We start from the raw sequence: 25,255 nt of genomic DNA, 5'->3' as shown, positions 1-25,255 counted from the left end.
TCTTTAAAAGCGGTTGTTCACCTTCCAAACATTTGTTTCAGTTCAGTTGAGTTCAGATTATTCACCAGAAATAAATAATTTTTAAAATTATTTCCATTATATTTTATTTTTAAAGTTTTTCCAAAGGTGAAAATTTAGGGGGTTATTTACCAAAGTCCGGTCGGGCTTTTTGGTGCAACACTTTAATTATTTGGGATTTATTAAGTCTGATGCTGCAAAAAGTCCAAATCTGAAAATCCACCATCTCAGAGTTACCGAAGTTGTATATACAGTAAGTCATGAGAGAGGTCCCTATCCTATATGGAAGTTTCTGTGGCCTGCGCTGGAATTAACCTGAAAATCTGACTATTTTGTGTAAACAATTTGAAAAATGTGGGGTTTTCAGGAAAAGGTACGAAAAAATCCTCCAATAAAATTGCATGATTCATGTTTTCGCTCAATTTTATCGAGATTTCCCCCCAAATTAAATAGTGGATTCTAGTTTGAACTTTTTTTTATTCGGATTTCGATAAATAACCCCCTCAATGTTCCTGTCTCTAGTGTTTCAGGCTGGCAGCTCGTGATCCAGGTGCAGATATTGAACTGTTACATTTAATTGTAACAACTCATATAATTTGCTACATTAGTTGATACCTTTCTCAGTAACATCTGTGAAATATTAGCAACTATTGTATCAATTATACCATCTGCCTTTAATGAAACTCATGGATTCTGCCCAGCAGGGCCAAAGATAAGAATTGTATCAACTACGTGTATCAATTTAGAACAGTTAAAAATTAGACAACCTCCCCCTTTCCTAGAGCTGCTTCAGAGAGACATCAAAAATTAAATGATCACAAATATAAAATATAAAGTAATTGGAAAAATACTTTATTTATATATGGTGAACTATCTGAAAGCAACTGAGCTGAAAAAAATGTTGAAGGTGAACAAACTCCTATTTTTATAAATATCTTTGCTAATAGGGATGCACCGAATCCACTATTTTGGATTTGGCTGAACCCCCGAATCCATCATGAAAGATTCGGCCGAATACTGAACCGAATTCGAATGCTAATTTGCATATGCAAATTAGTGTTCGGAAGGGAAAAACATTTTTCCTTCCTTGTTTTGTGACAAAAAGTCAGGTGATTTCCCTCCCATTCCTAATTTGCATATGCAAATTAGGGTTCGGGTTCGGCCGGACAGAAGGATTCGGCTGAATCCGAATCCTGCTGAAAAAGGCTGAATCCCGAACCGAATCCTGGATTCGGTGCATCCCTAGTTGCACAAGTATGGTGACAGGGGGTCTGGGAAGGCAACAAAACAGGCTACTAATATGGTAATAATAAGATAGAGAATTCCAAAATATCAGTGCTCTATTTAGTTAGCTTAAGTGAGGCAAGTAAGAACAAACTTGATATGAAGAGGTGTGTGCATGGTAGGACCTTTACCCGGGACCCTTCAACTCCCTAACAGGGCTGTGGTGGTCAAAATGGGCCATAAGTCTAAATGCTCCTAATGTGTAAAGGAATTGCCTGTTCTAATAATGAAAGAATAGAAGACTATTTAAGCCTTTCCTTTAATTTACTGGATAAATTCATCATTTAAATGTTATATAAACCTAATAATACAATCTTGCTTTATGAAAGAAAATGTTATTCTAAGCAATTTACAGTACATTCATTCCAACATTTCAATGGTGAAAAGTTATTTGTAAATAAGAAGCATGTATCTTGATATTAACTCCCCTGGTGGTTCTGACTTCTGAAACAATGTTTCAGAACCAGCTGATGAACACACTTGTAAAGAAGCATTTCTGCTACATTGTTTCAAGTACTGCTTTCAACTTCAATTACATAACATAAAAATTTCAATTTCATAACAGAAAAAAATGGTGTAAAATCCGGGAAAATGTAAAATCAGGGAAATGTAGTATGCATAATATATAGGTAGCCACAAATCAACAATATAAAATGAGGGAAAACTTCAAATCAGGGGATGTAAAATTGAGGTTCCACTGTAACTAGTGAACGTATATTGGAAAGTTTAATAGAATTATGGTTTCTTTCTTTTCAATGAAATAGTATTTTTGGGTTCATATCCCGTCAATAAAACATAACCCCTTGTCTTTCTCATAAATTTCTCTAGGCAGTGTTCTGTGTTATTTTGTTGTTGTTGTAATGAACAGATATATATAGAAGATTGTATTAAGATATCTGACAAATGTCAGCAATACTGGCATCACTTGCAGATATTACACCTATGAACAGTCCCAGGGGCGATTTGCGGGCTGCTGCCTGAGGCAGCAACCCCGATGCCGCCCCCTCTTCCGATCCACGCTTAAAAGTTTAGCGTCGGAGCGGGTCAAACGGGGCTGCATCAGCGCGTACTGCACTTTCTGCACTAGCAGAGCCGAATTTCCGGTTTAAAAAAGGAAATTCGGCTCTTAAAGTTACAGGAGGCGGCTTTTTGCTGCCCCTTGTAACTGCCCGTTCACTGCCGCCTGAGGCAAGGTGCTCACTTTGCCTCATGGCAGGAACGGCCCTGACCAGTCCCTTGCTAGGCACAGAGATCAAACATTTTCCTATAGAATACTGTGTTATTTCATGCGCATAACCTGCCAGTAACAGATGCATGCACTGCAATGCAGTATCTCATTTACAGTTCACTCCCTGTGGTTAACCTTTCCAGTATACAGGCAAATACAGACAATGAATCAGGGGAATAAAGTTGCAGGAAATGATCTTCTTAATAATGTTTCATTTTAAATGTTCTATACTCATTTTCAGTTCATTTTACTGCTGATATGGATTCTTTGGATTTTGTTTACTGTAAATAGAACATACAATGCTGTAGGTGTGCAGGCGCATTATAACTAGAGGTTGTGCCATGAGTTTGTGCACTTGGAAAAGATGCCTAAACACTATTTGAACTTCTAGAAGTTCAACCTTTATGTTAACTTTTAGTATGTTATAGAATGGGCAGTTCTAAAAAAACTTTTCAATTGGTCCATTGTTTATTTTGTATATGTTTTTAATTATTTGCATTCTTCTGACTCTTTCCAGCTTTCAAAAGGGGGTCACTGACCCCATCTAAAACAAATGCACTGTTAACCAACACATTAATTGTTCCTTTTTGTTACTCACCTTTTTATTTAGGCCTCTCCTATTCATATTCTAACCTATTGTCCAAATCAGTGCTAGTGACCAGACTGGTCAAGCTGAATAGCTGCTGAATAAAAACAAAATAAGGCAAAAACCATAAAGAATTAAAAACCAATTGCAAATTGTCCCAGAATATCACTCTCTACATCACACTAAAAGTTAATTTAAAGGGGAACAACCTATTTAAGTCACTTATTGGATACTGACTGACAACAGGTTCAAGAACTAAAAAGGTGTCATTCTGGCTATTACATTAGATAATTGGCACTCAAGCCTTTATAGATTAGATTTTCTGATAACTATATTGAAAATGGTTATTATTTTGCACAGGTTATCTATTTACCCAGTTTAATGTTTACACTGTACAGTTCCTTTAAGCTCTAATTTTGGTTTTTATATGTATGCATTCAATGGAGCTATGTATCTTCTAAGCTCTGCACTTGTCATCACATACACAAATTCAGCACGTTTGCACGTTTGGAGTGTTATTTAATAAAATCCAATTTTTTCTCATTATTTAAATAAAAAAACCACGGCCAAACTCCCACACCTGATTTCACCTTATTTATTATTAAAAATGCTCGATTTTATTGGTTCAGATAAAAAATTTTTATAAAATCGAGCGAAAACTAGAATCATATGATTTTTTTCGCATTTTTCCTGAATTGCTCAGAATTTCGGATTTTTGCCCGAAAAGCCTGAAATTGTTGGATTTTCTGGCTAATTCTAGCGCAGACCACAGAAACTTCCAAATAGTATAGGGACCTCTGCCATTGATTTATACACAACCTTGGCAGGTCTGAGATGGCAGATTTTCGGATTCCGGCTTTTTGCAGCATCAGGCTTTAATAAAGCTTGAAAAATTTGAGTTTTGCCCCAAAAAGCCCTACCAGAGTTTAGTAAGTAACCCCCTTTGAGTCACAAGGATGGTGCACAAGTGTGATGCCAGTGCCTTCAAAATTCTGGAACAGATCTAAACATGGGGCAGTAGACTGTAAAATTTCTGGGAAAAAATGCTGCTTTTTGGCTTTCAGGAGTTGGTAGTTCAATAACTGAATTGGGAGCTGTTTACAAAACATGGTGAGAGATGCAACAATAAATTCTGCAGTTCAGCACTGTGGATATCCACTTGGTTTCTATATCGATCTATGCAAAATTTGTCTAGTCTCCTGTGCCTGGTGCATATAGTAGTAACCCATGCCCTAAATAGGCCTGCTATCTCTGAGTGTGTATTTGTCTTAATCATATTACTGAGCAGCTGGAACATTCTGGAAATCTTTCTTTCACCGGAGATTTATAGCTTGTCCACTTACTACTTCAAGAGGCACTCACCTTGCATTCATTTTTAATTAGTTCTGGTAAGGCAGGCATGAATATTTCTTACTGGTAATGTTTTGAATGCAGAATATATTACAGTGAGTCTGGAATTTCATTATTTCTTTCTATCCAATTAGCTAAAGGGGAATCTTCTATGTACTTGCATATGCCCTTTCAAAGAAATCTTTATTTCTGTAATACGAATGTGATTTTGTTTTGTTCTTGGTGAAATTCTGATCAGTGTAGATGTTGCCCACTGCCTCTCAGCTAAATATATACACCTCAGTAACATAATGGAAAAGAAAAGGGTGGTAAATACTATAACAATACAATTGATGGTGACAGCATGAGCCATACTGTTTTTTTTTTTCTTTCCAGTCAATTGCCGTAGTGCAGGATGGGGTATCATTTTAATCAGCCTTTATGCACAGAAATGCCGCAATCAGATTGCTATTTCTCAGCTGGTAAAAAAAAGATTAAGCAGAAAACCATCTGGTAGTATTTTTTAATGGGGAACAAAGTGAGCCTTGTCAGTGTGCTGCATATTTTTTAATTGTTTGTGCCTCTTCTGTCTTATACAATTGCCAGAATAATTAGTACATTGATTCCAGCGCTCCATTCTCTTTATACATCGAAGGGAAAAAAAAAAGGTTGATGGGATGCCAGCAAAGAGCAGGCAATTCACAAATTGCATTTAATGGTCAGTGAAATAAAATGGGAACATTTAAAGAAAATTGTAGAGATAACAATTAGAGCATCCCGGATTTGCTTTTTACAACTGCAGTACACAAAATTATAAATACTTTTATTTATGATTTTCTCCAATAGCTTAGGGCTTAGGCTATTACAGTTAAGCTTTCCGTTTTATTCAACATTATATTTCAGCATTGTGAACAATGATAAAGACTGTTTCCTGATATAGTTATAAAGTTATTTACATATTTTTGACACCCTAAATGATAAACTATGTGGTGTAAACATTGCTGTATATAAATTGTATATTTGTATTGTATATGTAACATAGTAAGTTAGGTTGAAAAAAGACACATGTCCATCAAGTTCAACCGTTTAACTCTATTTTAACCTGCTAACTGCTAGTTGATCCAGAGGAAGGCAAAAAAAAACATTTGAAGCCTTTCCAATTTGCCTTAGACGGGCAAAAATTCCTTCCTGATTCCAAGATGGCAGTTGGACTAGTCCCTGGATCAACTTGTACTATGAGCTATCTTCCATAACCCTGTATTCCCTCACTTGCTAAAAAGCCATCCAACCCCTTCTTAAAGCTATCTAAGGTATCAGCCTGTACAACTGATTCAGGGTGAGAATTCCACATCTTCACAGCTCTCACTGTAAAAAACCCCTTCCGAATACTTAGGCGGAACCTCTTTTCTTGTAATTGGAATGGGTGACCTCATGTCAGCTGGAAAGACCTACTGGTAATCAAAGCATTAGAGAGATTATGATATGATCTCCATGTACTTATGTGTATATGTATTACATATAAAATATGTGTAATATACCTTATAGATATGGGTCACTTTTAAATATAGAAGGAATGTGCTTAAAATGTGTTTCAGGCAGATTTATTGAAGATTTTTCTAAAAAGCTCTTCTATCCCCGCCCATCAGTTCCACTTCTGCTGCCTCCTTTCCCAGGCTGTGCAGGGGAGTTGGTGGCAATTAGCAAAGTGCACTGTAGAATAGGAACCAGTCAGCAGCTAGACAGACCTGAAAGGGAAACCTCTCTTTGCTTGAGTGACTGCAGGACTATGTTTGTCTATTTTTGTCTATCCCCCTCTGCTTCTGGCAGGGACTGTTAGGACATGCTCACCACTTATTTCGAACAGGAACTGGGGCCATAGCAGATCTATGAAGAGCCCCAATAAAGGGGCAATTTTCAAAGACCATATTAATTTTAGCCCAAATATTATTCATCATTGCCTACAACATGGAGAGGTATTTAGTTATGCTAAATGTCTCCTTTAAAAGACAGCTGAACCTGCATAGTCTTTTGGTTTTACATGGGAAAATAGTTTTGTTGAAAAGGCACAATATAAAAAAACACATTAAAAATCTGTCTCTTACTTCACTGTATGTCAGTTCTCCTTCATTATAGCAATAAAGATTTCCAAATTATGTATTTCAACGTCGTTTTTGGAAAATATAGTTATTTAGACGTACTGTATGAATAATGGCTCCCGCTATGTCCTTTTGTGCTAATGTTCTTTCAGTTGGTTCTGTCCTTCTGATGATTCCTATGGTAACCTCTATGTCAGCTCCTGTGATGATTCATGTAATGACTATTTCTGCTTCTTGCATCTTTCGGCATGGGTCTTAAAAGAGAACTCTTATAAATCTAAAATGCATGTATATTGTAGTAGCTGTAGATGCTAATGCATCTTATCTAAAAGGTTTTCTTAATTACAGTGCCGTAAGAATAGTGTGCCAGGCCCCCAGGTAAGATTGCGGGTGGGAAGGGGGGGGGGTTTACAGCGATAGAGGAAGCAGACCCCGTGGTCGCATAGTGTGGCAGGGTCTGCTGGCTCTTTAGTTACCACTGCTTATTTACTGTATATTAAGCATTTTAATCAATATACCTTTTGGTGGATTTTTTAATCTCAATGCAATTTGTCTGTATACTGTATCAATTACTTCGAAAATTACTATCAAATACTTCGAAATTCAACCATCGAATAGAATCCTCCGACATTCGAAGTCGGAGGATTTTATTCATCGTACTCCGATCGTACTTCGAATCGTACGATTCGAACGATTTTATCATACGATTTTCCTTCGAAACCCAAAAACTTAGAAATATGCTCTGGCAGGTCCCCATAGGCTAACATAGCACTTCGCCAGGTTTAAGTTGGAGAAGTATTGAAGTCGAAGTTTTTTTAAAGAGACAGTACTTTGATTATTGAATGGTTGAATAGTCAAACGATTTTTACTTCGAATCAAAGTATCCAAAAAATTACTTTGAATTTCGAATTTTTTTTACTTCGAAAGTTCCATCGAATTCATTTCGACCCTTGGTAAATCTAAGAGATGCTTTCACTTTTCCTAAGGCCAAATTTAGATATCCCAAACGAAAAAAAAATCCCTCAGAATCATTAACACTAAGGAAACAGGAGTGAGAGCGGATGAAGACCATACATACGATAGAAAAGGCAGAGAATGTCAAATTGTTAAGGAGAATATTCAGGGCAAATTGATCCAAGGAAAGAAGCTGAACCAAGATCTTCTATTTTTGGGAGTTTAAATAATGGAGACATTGTTCCAAGGACTGGCAAATTCTTTCAGCAAGTCAGTTGTTCAGTGGGTTATAGCCAGAGGAGAAATTCAACGTAATACATTTAAATCTAGAAAGGCCATCAAAAGTTAGAAGCCAAATGTGCTCTTTGGTCATAGACAATAAAAGAGGGACTACCATACAGATAGAGAATTTATTTAACAAAAATTGTTGCTTATACTGGAGGTATGAAGAGGGATGAAGAGCCATCTTGGAAAATCTGTTAACCAGCACAAGGATATATTTCAGAAAGATCCACAACAAAATCCATGGAAATGTGATTCAAAAGTGAATCAAAAGTTAAGGCACAATGAGAACTTCTGACAAGTCCACCAACATTAAAAGAAGAAGGAAAGCTACCAAGGCAATTTATTGCCAATAAATTAGCCACAACAGTGCAAGCAAAAACACAATTTTTATTATTTAGAATGCTTTTCCATACCTGAGTAAAAAGCTCCAGACACTGTCTCTGTTTGTTTAGGATAGCAGCTGCCATATTAGCTTGCTGTGACATCACTTCCTGCCTGAGTCTCCTTGCTCACTCATAGCTCTGAGCTCAGATTACAGCATGGAGGGGGAGAGGAGCAAACTGAGCATGCCGAAGATGAGACTAATCGCAGGCATCACGTTGGATGCGCCAAATCTAATGTATGTAATACAAATGTCGCACGTAGAAGCTGATTGCATGCGACACGACTGTCGGATGAAGACGTAACATGCATCCGACAGTCGTGTCGTGACGGATGCAATGAGCTTCTACGTGTGACAATTGTATTACTTACATAAGATTCGGCGCATCTGACATGACGCCTGCGATTAGTCTCAAGTCGGAACTGAAGGTATCGCAGGTAAAATCACCCGTGGAGTTCTACCCTTAGTTAATAACCTTTTAAGTCCCAGTGAAGTTGCTCACAACTGCCCAGATGCTGCTGCTTAATGTTGAGTCCCCTCAAGAGCAAACTGCATCAGGGCTCTTACACACGGTTGGTTTTCCTGCGCTCCCCTGCGTTGCGCTTTCTTCCGTTCAGCCGCAGGGAGTAGACCAATCAATTATTGTGAAGGGGGCTGTACTTACACAGATGCCTGTATGCGCTGAACGCAGGTGAAATGCAACATGCTGCATCCCACCTGTGTTTGGCGATTACATGCGTCTGTGTGAGTACAGCCCCTTCACAATAATTGAGTGCGTCTACTCCTGCGCTCCCCAGCTGAACGGAAGAAAGCGCAACTCAGGGGAGCACTGGAAACACCGCCCGTGTAAGGGCCCTTAGATAGAGCCATATGAGGCAACAACATAACCAGTCTGAATAAATAGTTAATTATGAAAACATTTTTACTTCAAAGCTCCTTTATTAGTTGTACAGTTATAGAACAGCTGTGGTAGGGTTTAAGACATTTGTGAAATTTTTACCTACAAAATGCTGATACTGTGATATATATATGTATGGTTTCCAGACCTGTAACCATGAATTAGATTTATAAGAATGCAACAGTTTTGTTTTTTTTTTGCTACAAGGCTTGTTCACTGTGAAACGTGTTAAATATTACTGGGCTGTGCTGACACAAGCAATTTATAGAACCTCTTGCTATGGAAAGAATTGTTCAAAAAGTGGAAACATATGGAGTTTCAGTTTAACATTAAATAAACATTCTGCACAGTATCAGCTGGAAACATATATAGACGGGAAAGGACTTTTATATATTTAAGAATCCTGTGTTGAAAAATAATTAGATAAGAGCTAAATTCCTAATAAGAATTGGGGGTGGGAGACATTTGGATTTTATCTTTTTACCAATTTTTCAGCTGGATATTTAATTCCTTATTTTCTTATGAATGAGTGGATGTAGTCAGCCCAGAATGCATAAGAGTAAGCTCCAGATGCACTTGCCCTAAACATCTCACTCCCTCTGGGAGTATCTTTCTCAATGAATTTAAGATTTTACCATTTTGAATCCTGCTAAAGAGTAACTGGTCTTTTTATGCACCTGTAATTATATACGTGATGTAGTCATATGAAAACGTTTTATACTCCCTGTTATACCCTTTTACTGTGTATTTTCTGTGTTGAATTGTTTCTGATATTTAAACCAAATGCAATATAAGGCAAAAAGAATCTAATTAAGCACAACACTTTTTTAAATGATAAATTCATTTATTTAAGGAACAATGTTATCTAGCACTCATGTCACCTTTCTGAAAAGTGAACTGCCTGCCTGCAATACAGTAATTGCATTTTGTCACTGGATATCGGTCTGTCACATGGCTGTTGAGGACTTTAAGCCCACTCTTCTTTGGAGAACTGCTTTAATTCAGATAAACTGGGAGATCTTGATGCATAAATTTACTCGTTTCAGGTCTTGCAACAGCATCTCGGTTTAGTTCAAGTCAGTACTTTGACTTGGCCAAGCCAAACTTTAATGTTGTTTCTCCTCAGCCTTTCAGAGACTTGCTTTTATGTTTTGGATGATTTCTGTGCAGTACAACACAATAAAACCGCAGCTTATGGATTTGTGACTGGGCGTTTTCCTTAAGATTTTTCTGTAACAGTGCAAAATTTAAGGTTCCTTCAATAATTGCAAGTTGTCCAGAGACAGCAGGGCATCCCCAGCCCATCAACACTACAATCATGTTCAGGTTAAATAGTTAATTATGAAAACATTTTTACTTCAAAGCTCCTTTATTAGTTGTACAGTTATAGAACAGCTGTGGTAGGGTTTAAGACATTTGTGAAATTTTTACCTACAAAATTTTAACTTGAACTAACTCTAGAACACAAATCCTTCCCGAAGGTAAATGTATAAAGAAAAAATGCTAAAAGATAATATTATAATCAAAATATTGTTTATTGTGGCATCCAGTCTTGTGTGCTTTAAGGCAAGTAGAACACAAGTCCTTAGGCTGCTAAACTGGATAGACATGTGAGTTCTATGGGCAGTTTAGCCACATTCACGGTGGTCAAATTGGTCCAAACTGAACTGTATAAATTTGGGGTTTTGAGAAAAGGTGTATTGTTTCTTTATACTGCCAGTATGCATTGTGGTCCATTCCCCTTCAGTCCTGTGAGTGGGTGTAAATGTTTATTTGTAATGTGTTTCCCTGATGACTTAATAATTGTGATATGCTGGGTTTTCAATGACCATTGGGAATCAGAGATTTCCCATGATAACTTGCCAACACCCAGACCCAGCTATCTGAGCCATCTGAGCAACTACATCAAATAACGTCTTGTTATGTTCCCTGTGGCTTTAGGCTTTTTCTTAGACCTACTTGGAGTAACCCTAGTTCTGTGAAATAACCTCCAAGTTATATTTCTGTCTCATATTTTTTAATTGTCGAACTTAAAGGGATTTTTGTAATCACAAAAAGCAAATGTTTTCATGTTTATATAGTTAATATATGTTTAGGGTGGTGTAAAATACTGTATTTTAGCTAAAGGAAGAAACTTTAGGCAAGCTGTATCTCATATTCCTAATGACTTGCTCTTTCATTTTAATCTTGGATTCATGTAACCGAAAGTCCTTGTTATTCTGTGCAACAGAGAAATGAAATGGGGGGGGTGGTTTGGCGTGGAGAGGGAAATGATTTCAACCTGTAAAGCATCTGTTACTATAGAAACCAATTATTCAGTGGCTAAATTATAACTGTTTATAACAATATTTTCTGGAAAGGCTCCATTTTCAGTGAGAAAAATTTCCCTGAAATAAACAGGGTTTATTTTTTGAAGAGAAAAATAAAAAGGAATGTTTTTGTTTGAAGAACAAAAATGGATAAATAGTGTGTGACAGAGCACAGGAAAATGTTTAGACAGAATTTGCATTTGTCACAATATCTATAGTTTTAATAGTCAGTTTTTTCCACCTGAAATAAAGCACGGGTGCACAGTGTAAGCAAGAGAAGTGGGCATAGCTACAGTTATTCAATGATAAATTCACTATATGAGGTGTCCATTTCAAGATATTACTCTACACAACATATTGCAGTTAAGGCAGATTTGCTTATAAAGCTATGATAAACATTACCTTTTTATTTTTTGCTCGGTTAACATCTCTTGATCAGAAACCAGAATATTGGTGCATAGGGTTTGTTGGTGAGCCCGCAGCAAGTGTGGTTACTCTATAGGGGTGACATAGGGGCAAATTCACTAAATGAAGAATTGTCACCAGAGAATGATCCGCCACACTTCGCGCCAGTTCGCCAAGTGGAAATTCGTTACCAGTACACCAATTCACTAAAGAGCGAAGTTGCATATCAGCAGCCAAACCCTGGTGAAATTTCACTAGCGTTAATTTGTCAGCCCGACCATTTCATATCAATCTTTCACTGGCGTTTAATTCTGCTGAGGGTAACTTCGTAAGTACTCTTATGCTTAGGTCAATATGAATAAGGCGGTTACACATATCTCGTATGGACGTCTTTATAAGAGATGTTGGTGCAAATGCTTGAAGTGGCCACTTTTTATTACAAATGTCCAAAGAAGCAAAATAAAGACAAAAGTGATCCTCTAATGTCCTAGACATGAGCCCACCCTAAAACAAATGTGCCATGCCCCTCAAATGGCTGGGAAAAAATTGTTAACACAAAAATCTTTAATAGTTAGGACTTTTGAAGGCAATCCCACTTTAAAAAATGAAAAGACGCCAGCGTTTTTTTACAACTTTTAGGACTTTTCGGCATACAGGATATGATGTCACTGACGTAAGATTGAGGAGGATGAAGCTTCATCTTATCAGTTCACCAGGTCTAAGGTGGCAAAGGAAAATAGGTAACGTTCTGTAAAATGCGCACTTCATTAAATTTGTCGAGTAACGATTGTTCACTTGAGCGAAAATGCGTCTGGCAATACAGTGCGTAAGTGTGCTAGCGACGGTCTCTTGTCCTCTTCGCCTGTTAGTAAATTGGCGATGTCCCTGCAGATGAGATTTCTGGTGAATTTTCTCTAGCGACGGCCACTTTTCCCTTTAGTAAATCTGCACCATATTCTTCACTACTTATACAGGAATGGGACCTGTTATCCAGAATGCTGGGGATTTGGGGTTTTCTAAGTCTACTAGAAAATCATGTAAATATTAAATGAACCCAAATAGGCTGGTTTTGCTTCCAATAAGGATTAATTATATATTAGTTTGGATCAAGTACAAGGTACTGTTTTATTATTACAGAGAAAAAGCAAATAATTATTATTATTAATAAAAATTTGGATTATTTAGATAAAACGGAGTCTATGGGAGAGAGCCGTTCTGTAATTTGGAGCTTTCTGGATAGTGGGTATCCGGATAATGGATCCCATACCTGTACATCATTCACATATATGATATACTATGGTTCATTTTATTAGGATCCAATCAGCCTTACATATATGTTTTTGGAGCGTGGGAGAAAATCCATGCAAGCACAGGGAAAATATTCTAATATACAGCTATTTCCCTGGCTGGAACCAAATCAAGGTTCACAGGGCTGCAAGGTTAGCAATACAATCAGTTTCTATGCTCTTTACCATATGCCCTTTTCCCATTCACTTCAATAGGCTATACATGGTCCATTGAATTGTAAAATGTTGGTGTAAATTCTGGCATCATTTTAGCTTACTCACTTTTATATATAGGTGCATCTGACAGCTCATTTTTATGAATGTTATGTTATTTTATTAGCATTATGCCAAATTTCATTGAAAATTAATTTATGTATTTAAATATATTATATAACCCTAAGTATATTTTTCAAAAAAGGATTGGGGAGTTGAAAATACTTCTAATGGAATATGTTAATACTTATTTCCTTTAGCTGAATAAAATGAAATTGTTTATTCAGCTTGGTTGGTGTTATATTTCATGTGTTTGTAGAACTTAAAATATTTGAAACCCCATATACTATTTTAATTGGTTTATTTGGCTCACAATCCCGTGCTATACCTCTTTACTTCATTTTTTTTACAATGTCTTGAGGTCTGGCATGGTGCAGAGAGATTGGTGAATTGTTAATGCGGCTTTGCTATTAAAAAAGGATTCCATTCTCAGCCTGAAAACTGTACTTTGGTTTGACTTTAGTAATAGCAATGCTTTTGGAAGGAGTAATAAGGGATACAATATTTGAATACATTGCAAATACACAATACTATGAGTTTGTGCCAGCATGGTTTTATGCCAAATAGATCTTGCCAGACTAATTACATTGCCTACTATGGGAGGTGAAGAAATATCTTACTGGTTGCTATGGGTTACTGCTCCTGGGCAGACTTAGTGCCTTTTATTACATATGGGGGAACGTGTCATGCAGAATGCTTCCAAATTCTAAATTGAAAACAGATTAGCAAAATGGCAAATGAGGTTCATTGTTGTACAAGGTTATACATTTTGGTAGAAATAACATAAATATGAGTTATGCCCTAAATGATAGTATTTTCTTAACTGAGAAAGATCTTGAGATTTTTGTGGATAACAAGCTGTGTGTTTCTAGGCAGTGCCATTCAGTGGCTATTAAAGCAAATAAAGTGTTGTCTTGCTTACAAAAGTGCATTAATTCAAGGGATGAAAGCATAATTTTGCCACTTTATATGTACCTGGTAGGGCCTCACATTGGGGTAAATTTATCAAAGAGTGAAGTTCCGCCACTAGAGTGAAATTCCGCAGCTCTCAATTAATTTCTATGGGATTTTGAAAGGCGTATTTATCAATGGGTGAACGTGAAAGTTCACCCTTTGATAAATACGCCTATAAAAATCCCATAGAAATGAATGGAGAGTGGCGGAATTTCACTCTAGTGGCGGAACTTCACTATTAACTTCACTCTTTGATAAATATACCCCATTGAGTGTACAGCGTACTTTTGGGCTCCAGTCCTTTCGAATAATGTAAATGAGCCGGAGAGAGTGCAGAGATGTGCAACTAAACTGGTAAACGGGATGGAGGATTTGAACTATGATGGAAGGTTGTCATGGCTGGGGTTGTTTTCTCTGAAGAAAAGGCTCTTGCGAGGGGACATTGTAGGCAGATGGACGACAAATAGCTCTACCCCTTCTTGCTTTTTTTTGTTTTACTATTTACCTATTTCAAAAATAATTTTGGAAATCATTCAAAAACAAAATTTTTGCTTAATTGAACTTTATTGTAAATGGCATTCCAGGATTTCAGAGCTTTCTGGATATTAGGTTTTGTATTTTGTGTAGGAGCTATTGTTTTCCAGTTAAATAGTATAAAAAGAGCTACATCTTTATATCCTATGCTTGAATGCAAGTGCTGTTTTACATGCTGGGAATAGAAACAGTGAACTCTCCCTCCGCAAAAATATTAACCATCACATTAAGCACAGTTTTCAGTAAGAGGGAGGGGGTTTGTATCCAGCAATGGGTGTTCTGAAATCTTAGCTATCATGTTACAGGGAATGTCTTTTAAATTAAGAATTAGACTTACACAGAATGCGATCCAATAGCTTTCACGCTAATCTATTTGTTCAGTGAATGAAAATTATGTACTTTAAATTACCAGTAATTTCTCTCATTTCTCTTCATGATTTTAAGTATTACATGCTGTTTTCCTAATGATACTACTTATGCTACTTTTGTTCCCTATGATTTTAACCCATAAGATGCCCTGTGGTAAGGTAAGACAAACAGGCATTAAAGTGGGTTTGTGTGCATGATGACATTATTTTATATACTTTTGAAGGAACATATAACACTTTTTAACAATAATCTACGTAATATAGGGCATGATGAATAATGTACAGTGCCCTATTTCTAGGCTTAGAAACATGATTGCCATTAAAAGTTTGCTGGGGCTGCCCATAGATCCCTTCTCTTGTTCTTTATCTCAAATGAGTGGTTGACATGCCCTACCAATCCTCCACAGAAGCACACCCCATGCTCTGTAGGGACAGGGATTCTTTAAATCACAGTTGCTTATTTTCTATCTAGGCAATTAATGGAACTGTAGAAATGTTGCATAGCAAGTGAACCCCACTAAGAACCCTACTACATGTAGAGAATGTACCATTAACATCCACCCATTGTACACGATCCTTTAGCCAGATTCCTATTAATGTACATAGCAACTTATTTAATGCAACCCCAATGTCCAATATCTTACTAACCTCATAAAAAAGCAATCAGCTTTGTCTCACATGATCTTTCTTTAAAAAGCCATGGTGATTACTGCTCACAATGCTATACTTCAGAACATTATTTGTCTGTGATCTCTTAACAATCCTTCAAATAACTTGACCACCCAGATGTCATTCTTACTGGCCTATAATTGCCAGACTGAGAACGTGATCCAATTTCAAACACTGTAATTACGTCGACAATCCATCAGGACCATACCAGATGAAAACGGTATCTAAAGGTTTGGACCGAGTGGGAACTCTTTTTATCTGCATGGATAGCCCACATATGCAGCTATACCTTAACTTAAGACTAGCTTAATTCATAGTTACAGGGTTACAATTATTTGGTTTGAGTTTTTTTAAGCCTACCTTTCTTGCTCACTATCTTTGTTTTGAACGTACCTGCATTATACTGCAATGATCTTTACTTTGACAAGCAACCAAGGGCTTAGGCAATGTTTCCATTAAAGGATGAACTTGGCATTCCTTAAGTGATCAATAGACGTCAATTTCAAAGTTATTCTTAGTAAATGAATGACTTTGCACTACTCTTTGTTATTGGCTGCTTTCAAATTATATTTCATTGGTACATTGTTTGAAGGATATGTATTATTTTGCCTTTTTGTTTTAAATAAATAAAAAATGTAAGTTACAAAAAGAGAAAAGAAAGTCTGAAAAGTCTGAAAAAATTGTAAATAGAGGTTTGGCTAAAAGTGAATTAAGCTGGAATTACCCCAGGGTGTATTCCATCTGGCCCTGGTGCCTTGTTCACATTAATTGTGAGTAAAACTTAATGTACCTGGAGGTGGGCATTGAAAGTACTGTTTCTATTTGTGCAGCTGATACTAAATTGTGCAGAACTATAGGTTCCATGCAGGATGCTGCCACTTTGCAGAGTGATTTGTCTAAGTTGGGAAACTGGGCAGCAAACTGGAAAAGGAGGTTCAATGTTGATAAATGCAAGGTTATGCACTTTGGCAAAAATAATATAAATGCAAGTTATACACTTAATGGCAGTGTGTTGGGAGTTTCCTTAAATGAGAAGGATCTATGGGTTTTTGTAGATAACAAGTTGTCTAATTCTGGGCAGTGTCATTCTGTGACTACTAAAGCAAATAAAGTTCTGTCTTGCATAAAAAAGGCATTAACTCAAGGGATGAAAAACATAATTATGCCTCTTTATAAGTCCCTGGTGAGGCCTCATCTGGAGTATGCAGTGCAGTTTTGGACTCCAGTCCTTAAGAGGGATATAAATGAGCTGGAGAGAGTACAGAGACATGCAACTTAACTGGTTAGAGGGACGGAAGACTTAAATTATTAGGGGAGATTGTCATGGTTGGGGTTGTTTTCTCTGGAAAAGGCGCTTGCGAGGGGACATGATTACACTTTACAAGTACATTAGAGGACATTATAGACAAATAGCAGGGGACCTTTTTACCCATAAAGTGGATCACTGTACCAGATGCCACCCCTTTAGACTAAAATAAAAGAACTTTCATTTGAAGCAACGTAGGGGGTTCTTCACAGTCAGGACAATGAGGTTGTGGAATGCACTGCTGGGTAATGTTGTGATGGCTGATTCAGTTAAGGCCTTTAAGAATGACTTGGATGATTTTTTGGACAGACATAATATCAAAAGGTTATTGTGAATAAACTCTATAGTTAGTATAGGTATGGGTATATATAATTTATGTGAAAGTTTGGAGGGGTGTGTGTATGGATGCTGGGTTTTCATTTGGAGGGGTTGAACTTGATGGACTTTGTTTTTTTTCAACCCGATTTAACTATGTAACTAAGTAACTATGTACCATATCCTGCAACCACTGACTTGATTAAGCTGAATCATGCCCTTACCTGGTGGTCACAAAAATCTGACTACTCTGTTGTATACACCGTATCGTTTATAACAACATTATTTCCATTATTTCATGAAGCCATACTCATAACATCTGAACACACTTAAAGAATGCTTTGGGGGTTAGTCTTAGCCTTTGCCGCAATCTATTCCAAGACGTTAAGATTTATTTTTTATATTCAGTGTCTCCAAATGTAATTTGAACCATGTCCTAATGTTAGCCTTAACCTATAAACCTCTGCTTCAATTTGTGTGTCGCCCAACACACCTTCTGCTGGCTCACACCTGCAAATCTCCCTGGTTTTGTTTCCACTGCCATTGCTGCTGCCCCCCCCATTTATTCACTTGCTTTGCCACTGCCATAGCCCCCAAACCCCGCCTGCTCCAACAAATCTCCGTGGTGCTGTTGCCACTGCCATAGTTCCCCATCCCCATTATTTTTGTTGTTTGCTTATTTCCTTTTTATTGGTCTGATTGGAAATGCACCCCTAGACACGTGCCTACTCAGCCTACTCAATGGGCTCAGTGGCAACCATTCACGTATATGCATCAATTATGATGGCGGTAGCTGTCCTTGGTTAATCATGTATTTTAAAGAAATGCAGAGCACAAAATTCATATTATTATACCCAGGCTGATGTATTGATTACAGTTGGCAAAACTGGAAGTGCTGGATAGTTGTTTGGTGATGCTGGATTCAAGTAGCACCACAAGCAAAGAACTGATTTTGGAAAAAACAAATCAGTAATACAAGTCAAACCGTTGTACCGGGACATACTTTATGTAAGTGTTTCTATACTTCTGGACAATTTAACATGCTGAAACAATAAAATGTACAAAGTTTACATTACAATTTACAAGTTCTGAGGTTTGTGCACGTCTCATATGTTTTCTGTGGGCTGTGAAATTTTATAAACGGTTTTTGAACAAATAAGGAACGTCTTTACCTCAGTGTTTGACCTGGGGCCCATTTGTTTTTACTCATGGGGGTATGCATTCTGCAGCTGTGTCTGATCCATGATAGAGCATAGGAGTTGTAGTTGAATGAAATCTGGAGGGCCTAGAATCCTAGCCTTGTGAAGCTAATGTTGTAATTAAATGAGAATGAGTTTCAATGAATGTCATTTCACTTCCAAAGCAAATCAAATAAAAGCATGATCTTATTTAAATATACTGTATAAGCACTTTCTTAAAACTTCACTTAAATCAAGACTAGGGGCTCTTTACATTAGAAATATGTGTATATATTCTCACCCCATAATTCCTACTTTTCCTAGTGCAAGATTTTCAGCCTATCACTAGTAGACTATCAAAATAAACAAGGTTCTGTCTTGGCTACCGTATTTACAAGTTCATTTGGCAGCAATGGGCTTTGGAGAAAATATTTTTACAATGCCAGTGGCATTTCTAAGCTTAAAAATTTGGGGCATGTGATACATACCATGGTTTATGAACAGTTCCCCAGGTGTCCCTTGTTAACTAAATGAAACTGGTTTTATTTGTTCTGGTGTTCTTGAAGCTTCTAGTATTTACATTGACTTCACTGTATGTGTGCCACATTCAGCATTGGCCACTTTGTGCATCATGAAGCAGCAACTAGGTGATATTTAGAATATAAAACTCTGGTTATGTATAAGTGCCCTTACTAAGATCAGTCCTTGATATTATTTCTCATATAGCAGTAGCCATAGACATGGTGAGGCCCATTTATCAAAGGTCGAATTTATGTGAGTTTTTTTTAACACCCATAAAAACCCATGAACTCGAAATTCAACCAATCAAATTTTATTATTAAAATCACATTTTTTTTAAACTTGGGTGAATTGACCAAAAACTCAAATCAAATTTAAATCGAATTTGATTAGAGTTTTAAAAACTCGATTCAAGTTTTTTTCTCAAAAAAAAACTCGAACGTCAGGAAGGCTACAAACAACTCAGAATCCCTGGACGTCTCCCATTGACTTAAACAGCAATTTGGCATGTTTTAGGTGGCGAATAGTCGAATTCGAGTTCTTAAAGGGCCAGAGTATGATAAATCTCAAAAATCGAATAACTCCCTAGTCGAATTTGCCAGTTTTGACCATATAAAAACTCGAAAATTTGAATTCGAATTTTCATTTTGTCCCATGATAAATCTGACAGAAAGAGTTTGGGGTGTGACTGGGTGTAACCTGATTAGACAAGGAAGGGACCTATGAGGTCCTAATCTTTTATTTAGAAATGTTGGTAGTTATGCTAGAACCCGTATTTTTAAGAAATTGGGTGCACTGTTGCCAAAGCAGGAAGTGAAAGGTTACTTGAAAATAATATTTTTTGTGCAATTTATTCAGGTAGAAAACATTCCCCTTTTTTAGGAAATATTTACTATGAGCTTTAGTTGGATGTTTTGCATGGATAAACAGTAAGGGCTCTATTAAAGGCTTAACTTTCATCCAATGCTATGGGTTTTATAGAGCTTGTAAACCAGATAAAGTAACCAGTTTGAGTAAGCACGCTTAGATTGCCAAATCAAGCACAAGGTATATCCTGGGATAAAAAAGAAGTTCAACTAGCCTACATCACTACTTAATATTTTCCATGGCACAAATGCCAACCGGCAACTTCAATGTTTGTTTATTCACAAAAATGCAAATGAGACATATAAGTAAGCAAAAAAATCTATCTTATACTATGATTAGCATTTAAAAGACCAAATTCATTTGATGAGAATGTCAAATTTCTTTCTTTAGAATCTATGCAAAATAAAAAAAAATTCCAGCAGACCCTTTACAATTACCTTTTTGAATTTGAATTAGCAGAAATGATTTGGTCATTCTTTAAATTAATCCAAAATACGCCCTGAAAATGTTGACAAGATCTGTATCCTAATGACTTGAACATTGAAACACCAAATATAAATATATATATATTTTATTATTTATAATATTATTTATAATAAATAAATATTGACTCAATGGAATAAAAAGAAACCAGGATAGTGTCTTCCTGACCTTTAAGAACTATTTTCCACCCCCTTAAGCTTAGAACATAATGCAATCGCTCCCTCAACTTCTTCCATTATGAAATTATGGATTCTGGAATTTAAATGGAAGTACCTCTGATTTCCAAAGAGTCAGTAAACCACCCATTATGGAACAGAGGGATTTCAATTCCCAGAATCCAGCACTGGAACAAGGGTATTGAGGGGTTGCAGTACACTTTAAGCCTAAGAGGGGGTTGATATTCTTTGGAAAGTCAGTTGCTTGATGTGATTGTCTTTTTTTCTAGGGAAGTGATGCAGACGTGTCAGAAAATGAAGATGAGCTTGAGGAAAAGTCAGAAAGTGAAGGAAGTGTTTATGCTCCCAACAAAAAGAAGAAGAAAAAGCTTAAAGAAAAGAAAGAAAAAAAAGCTAAACGTAAAAAGAAAGATGACGATGATGATAATGAAGATGGTGGTATTAAGGTAAATGGAAAAAAACTGTATAACTATAAACTATATATATATGGAGAGAGAGTCCAAAGGCGAACACTCTACTGAGTCTGAGTCTGAAGACCAGGGCACTCAAGCCTAGAAAAAGACAGAAAAGCCCAGGTACTGCCACAAAAAGTAATATCAGCATAAAGAACACTCATGGGACTTAATTTATGCTCAAAACTTTAATGGTGTAAGTCGACATTTCTGACCTGCACAGAGGACCTTTATCAAGACATGATGTTTTGATAATAGTTCTCTATGCAGGGCCAAAAGCCGACTTACACCATTAAAGTTTTTAGAATAGTCTAACAAGCATATTCAATCCCTGCTCTGGCTTATTGCAGATAAGTGCAGGAAGTTTTATATCCTATATGGAACAAGAAATACTGGCATGTCATTACCAAAGTCATATAAATCGAGGAATATTCCAGGCAATAACTAAACTGTGTCAGCATGCCCCAAACACAAGGAGGAAGAAGGTGGAGTGTGTGAGAAACAGAAGGCAAAGTTTAATGGGAAGAAAAGAGAACAAGAGGGTGAGAACTAAAGGAGGATGGGGTAGAGGGAAGGATACAGAAAAGACCACAAGCAGAATGAAAGGAGAATTAAGTAAGAGTGAGTGGCAGAAGAAAAAGGAGAGAAAATTAAAACATTAAATTAAAACATAAAAAAGAGAATTTAAGAGAAAAGGGAATGGGAATAATAGAATGAAAGGGGGTGGGTGAAAGCATAGGAAATGAAGAAAGATTAAGATAAGTAGACATGAGAAGAATGCTGAGGGAGAATAGAACAGAGTAAGGCTTTCCCCTATCCAACACAGTATATATCACTAATTGTAAATAATCTAGTGGTCTTTCACACCCTTATTGACAACTGCATTACAGAAATATACTTGAAATTACGAACAAAAAGTGTATTGTGATCAAAATAAAAACCTTCAAACAAATATACAATTTAACTGTATATCTATATGTTATATTTTATCGAGATCTCTGCACATCAAAATAGCATAGGTGCTTGAAAGTGTTATAAATAAAATTCAAAGCACACGGGCCTTGGCATAGATGCAAAAAAAAAACATGGTGTAGTGATTTGTATTTTATATTTCCACTGAAATTTGGCTGCTACAAAGTGTGTATTTGTGTGAGAGTCTACACACCGTTACATCGAACTTCTGACTGCAGATTTCATTAAAAAAGCCAGAGTGCAAAAACTTTACCAGATGTTAAGAATCCAAATGTTGTTTTTTTTTAAATAGCGCACTATAACTTTTACTGTATGCCTTAAATTGAGCAGGAAGCAGCAGAAAGAGTAAAAGAAAAATGTCCTCTTTTGGGAAACAGCACAAACAAGCGAAGTATTTAGCGCTTTCATTATGAAACAAGACAAGCAGAAAGTTGGCAGGCAGATTTTGGAGCAGGAAATGAGTAATAATTAGGTATTTTGATGATTTCTAACCAGAATGGGATAAGGTGAGAACAGTTTATAAAATAGAAATTGCTGCAAACAGGCAAAAGGTAGTACTTTAAAAAAAGTTTATATAACTGTGGAACAAATAATACAATGTAATACACAACCATTAGAGTAAAAATGTGGCTTATATTGTTTGCACCCCATACTCTGAAAATAAATTTTCTTTATAAAACAATAGAATTTATATAATAAAACATGCATAGTACTTCTTCAATGATAAGGCTTAAGCCTTACAGGATTAATGTATACATGATGGGATTGTTTTTGTAAGAACTATGTGAAAGTCATATGCACAACCTAAAACAATAAGTCATTGGAGGTACAAACTAACTGGAAACCACTATTTACAGAAGGACCCTGGGCGAGATATACGTACATGTGGTTAGTATTATAAACAGCTTAATTTCAGTAAAAACAGAATTTACAGAGTCCATTTTTATGAAAACAAGAACGCTAATTTTGTGCAGTATGTGCAGTAAAATCCGAGGAGAAGCACTCACAGACACAAATACAAGTCCCTGGAAAACTTCATCTAGCTTTCTCTAGACTTATATTTTTAGATTTTAAATTTCTGCAATTAGTGCCAGTAAGGTGAGTGATGCTTTGCTGAAAGGTGTATATATATATATATATACACACACATACAGGTATATATGTATATTTATGAATATGATTAGAAATGATTTTGCAAAGTGTAATATAAGCCCATTTATCAACAGTTTTATTTTAGTGTTTTGGAGAAAAACTTTGAAACCACAAATAATCAAATTTTCTTTAAAACCACGAATGCTGTGTAATTTATGATAGGATCAGAATATTAAAAGCATGAACAATTACTAGACAATAAAAAATCCAAAAACCTCTAAACCAAACCAAAAACCTCTAAATCCAAAAACCTCAGTGCAGCATCCATTGACTTCTATAGGACAGTGACTTGTTGACGTTTTTGCTGGGTATTTCGTGGTTTTTACACTTCATAAGTCTTGAATTTTTAGAGTTTTAGAGAAATCGAATTTCTGAGAAAAAATTTGATTCATGAAACAAATACAAATTTAAATGTCGGTCATCTATTATCAGGAAAACATAATCCAGAAAATTAGATTTTCCAGTCTACTTAAAGAAAACAAGTCTGTTTTTTGACTGATTTCCTCTTTTCTTTGTTATAATAAAACAGTACTACTTGATGGTAATGAAGATATCCGATTACATGTTGGTGTTAAAATGGGTTTCGTAGCCTAAGGGTCCGGCCACACAGGGCGTTATGGGGAAATTTGGTCGCCTGGGGACTAATCTCCTCGTGTTTGCGGCGACCAATCTCCCCAAACGCCTTCCCTGACTCTGCGCTGGCTAAAATGAAAAAACGCCAGCGCTAATCGTTTTCAGAAGTCGCCCGAAGTTGCCTCACGAGGAAACAATGCAAAGAAGTAATGCAGATAATAGATCCCATACCTGTAGAATTTTCTGGGTGTCAAGTTTTCTTTTTGTAAAAAGTGAGTAGGACTTTGCACAGCGATGATGCAGTGGATGTGGGCTTTTGGTCCTTTGATAAAATAAAATTTCCTGGCCACTCCATATTAGCATTACATACGGGGATTCCCCGTCCCCGCCCCCTGACCAGATAGTCCCTCCCTCCTAAGCCTTTAAAAGGTACCCCTGGAGCACACTCACCTTGTCTTTTTTCTTTCTGTCCTCACTCTTCTTCTGACCTGAGGGTTTTCTCCTGGTTGGGTTCATTCCCTAAGCCCTCGAGCTTTACAGGTGAATTTGGGCAGAGTGCTATGCCTTCCCCCCATTCGTTTTAAACGTCTGTGTGTAAGGCCTAAGCAGGAGGGACATTCTTACCACAGCACGACTCTGCTTTTCCTGCTGAGAGAGGTGTGACATGGAGGTAACTCTTCAAAGTTGCCTGTGTCACGAGGAGTTCCTTTTCCTTTTCTCTTACTACTGAGACGCGTGCTATTTCCTGTCTCAGTCAACTTCCTGTCCAGCGGCCATCTTGTGGTTGGCATGCTGCGGATCTTTTCTTTCGTATGGGGAGGAGACGACCGCTCCGGTACACAGGGGGTTTCAGAGGCCAATGCGGTCGATACGATTGCATCGCCTCCTCATTAGCGCCTAGCGCGCTCTCCCTGTGCGCATCCTCGCGCTGGCGGCGGCCATTTTGTGCTTGGCGCACTCTCCAGGCGGCCATGCTTTTTTTGGAGGGGCGGATTTTAGAGGGCCGGCAGTATAAAAGGCCCTGACAAGGCAGCGCTCGTGCTGCTCACTTCCACCCTCTGCCTTCCAAGGAAAGGTTCGTGCTTCTTTTCTCCCCTCAGCCTTACAGGTAAGATTCTTTTATGGTGGCATCCTTAGCCCTTAAGCATGTGCATTTTTTCATGCTCTCTTCTCCTGCTAGGCTTTGTCTTTCTTGCTTCATGGACTCCTCAGCCTCCAATGCCTCTGCCCCCCAAGCTAGGTAGGTCCCTCAATTGGGTTGTTTCTATCTTTCTTGTCTCTCTCTCCTTTTCTAATTAGCTGTCCTCTCTCTCTCTTCCTCAGCTTGCCTGAAGAAAGGACTTCTAGAAAACGCAAAGCCGCTGCTGTCTCCTCTCACCATCCAGAATGCATGGGATGTTTCAA

General features: G+C 37.1%; 1 protein-coding gene across 5 annotated transcripts in view; it reads left to right on the top strand.

The window, feature by feature from the left end:
- chd5.L (chromodomain helicase DNA binding protein 5 L homeolog) overlaps positions 1–25,255 on the top strand; it is a 135,691-nt gene that overhangs the window by 20,264 nt on the left and 90,172 nt on the right. For all 5 annotated transcript variants that reach the window (XM_041569413.1, XM_041569409.1, XM_041569410.1 and 2 more), the window contains exon 3: positions 20,972–21,148. In XM_041569413.1, coding sequence (XP_041425347.1) covers positions 20,972–21,148 — 177 coding nt within the window. The remainder of the gene's footprint in view (positions 1–20,971; positions 21,149–25,255) is intronic.

The sequence above is a fragment of the Xenopus laevis genome, chromosome 7L (assembly GCF_017654675.1).
Source record: "Xenopus laevis strain J_2021 chromosome 7L, Xenopus_laevis_v10.1, whole genome shotgun sequence".
NCBI classification, from domain to species: domain Eukaryota; kingdom Metazoa; phylum Chordata; class Amphibia; order Anura; family Pipidae; genus Xenopus; species Xenopus laevis.
The sequence above is the reverse complement of the archived record's forward strand: the minus strand, read 5'-3'. Positions and strand labels throughout refer to the sequence as shown.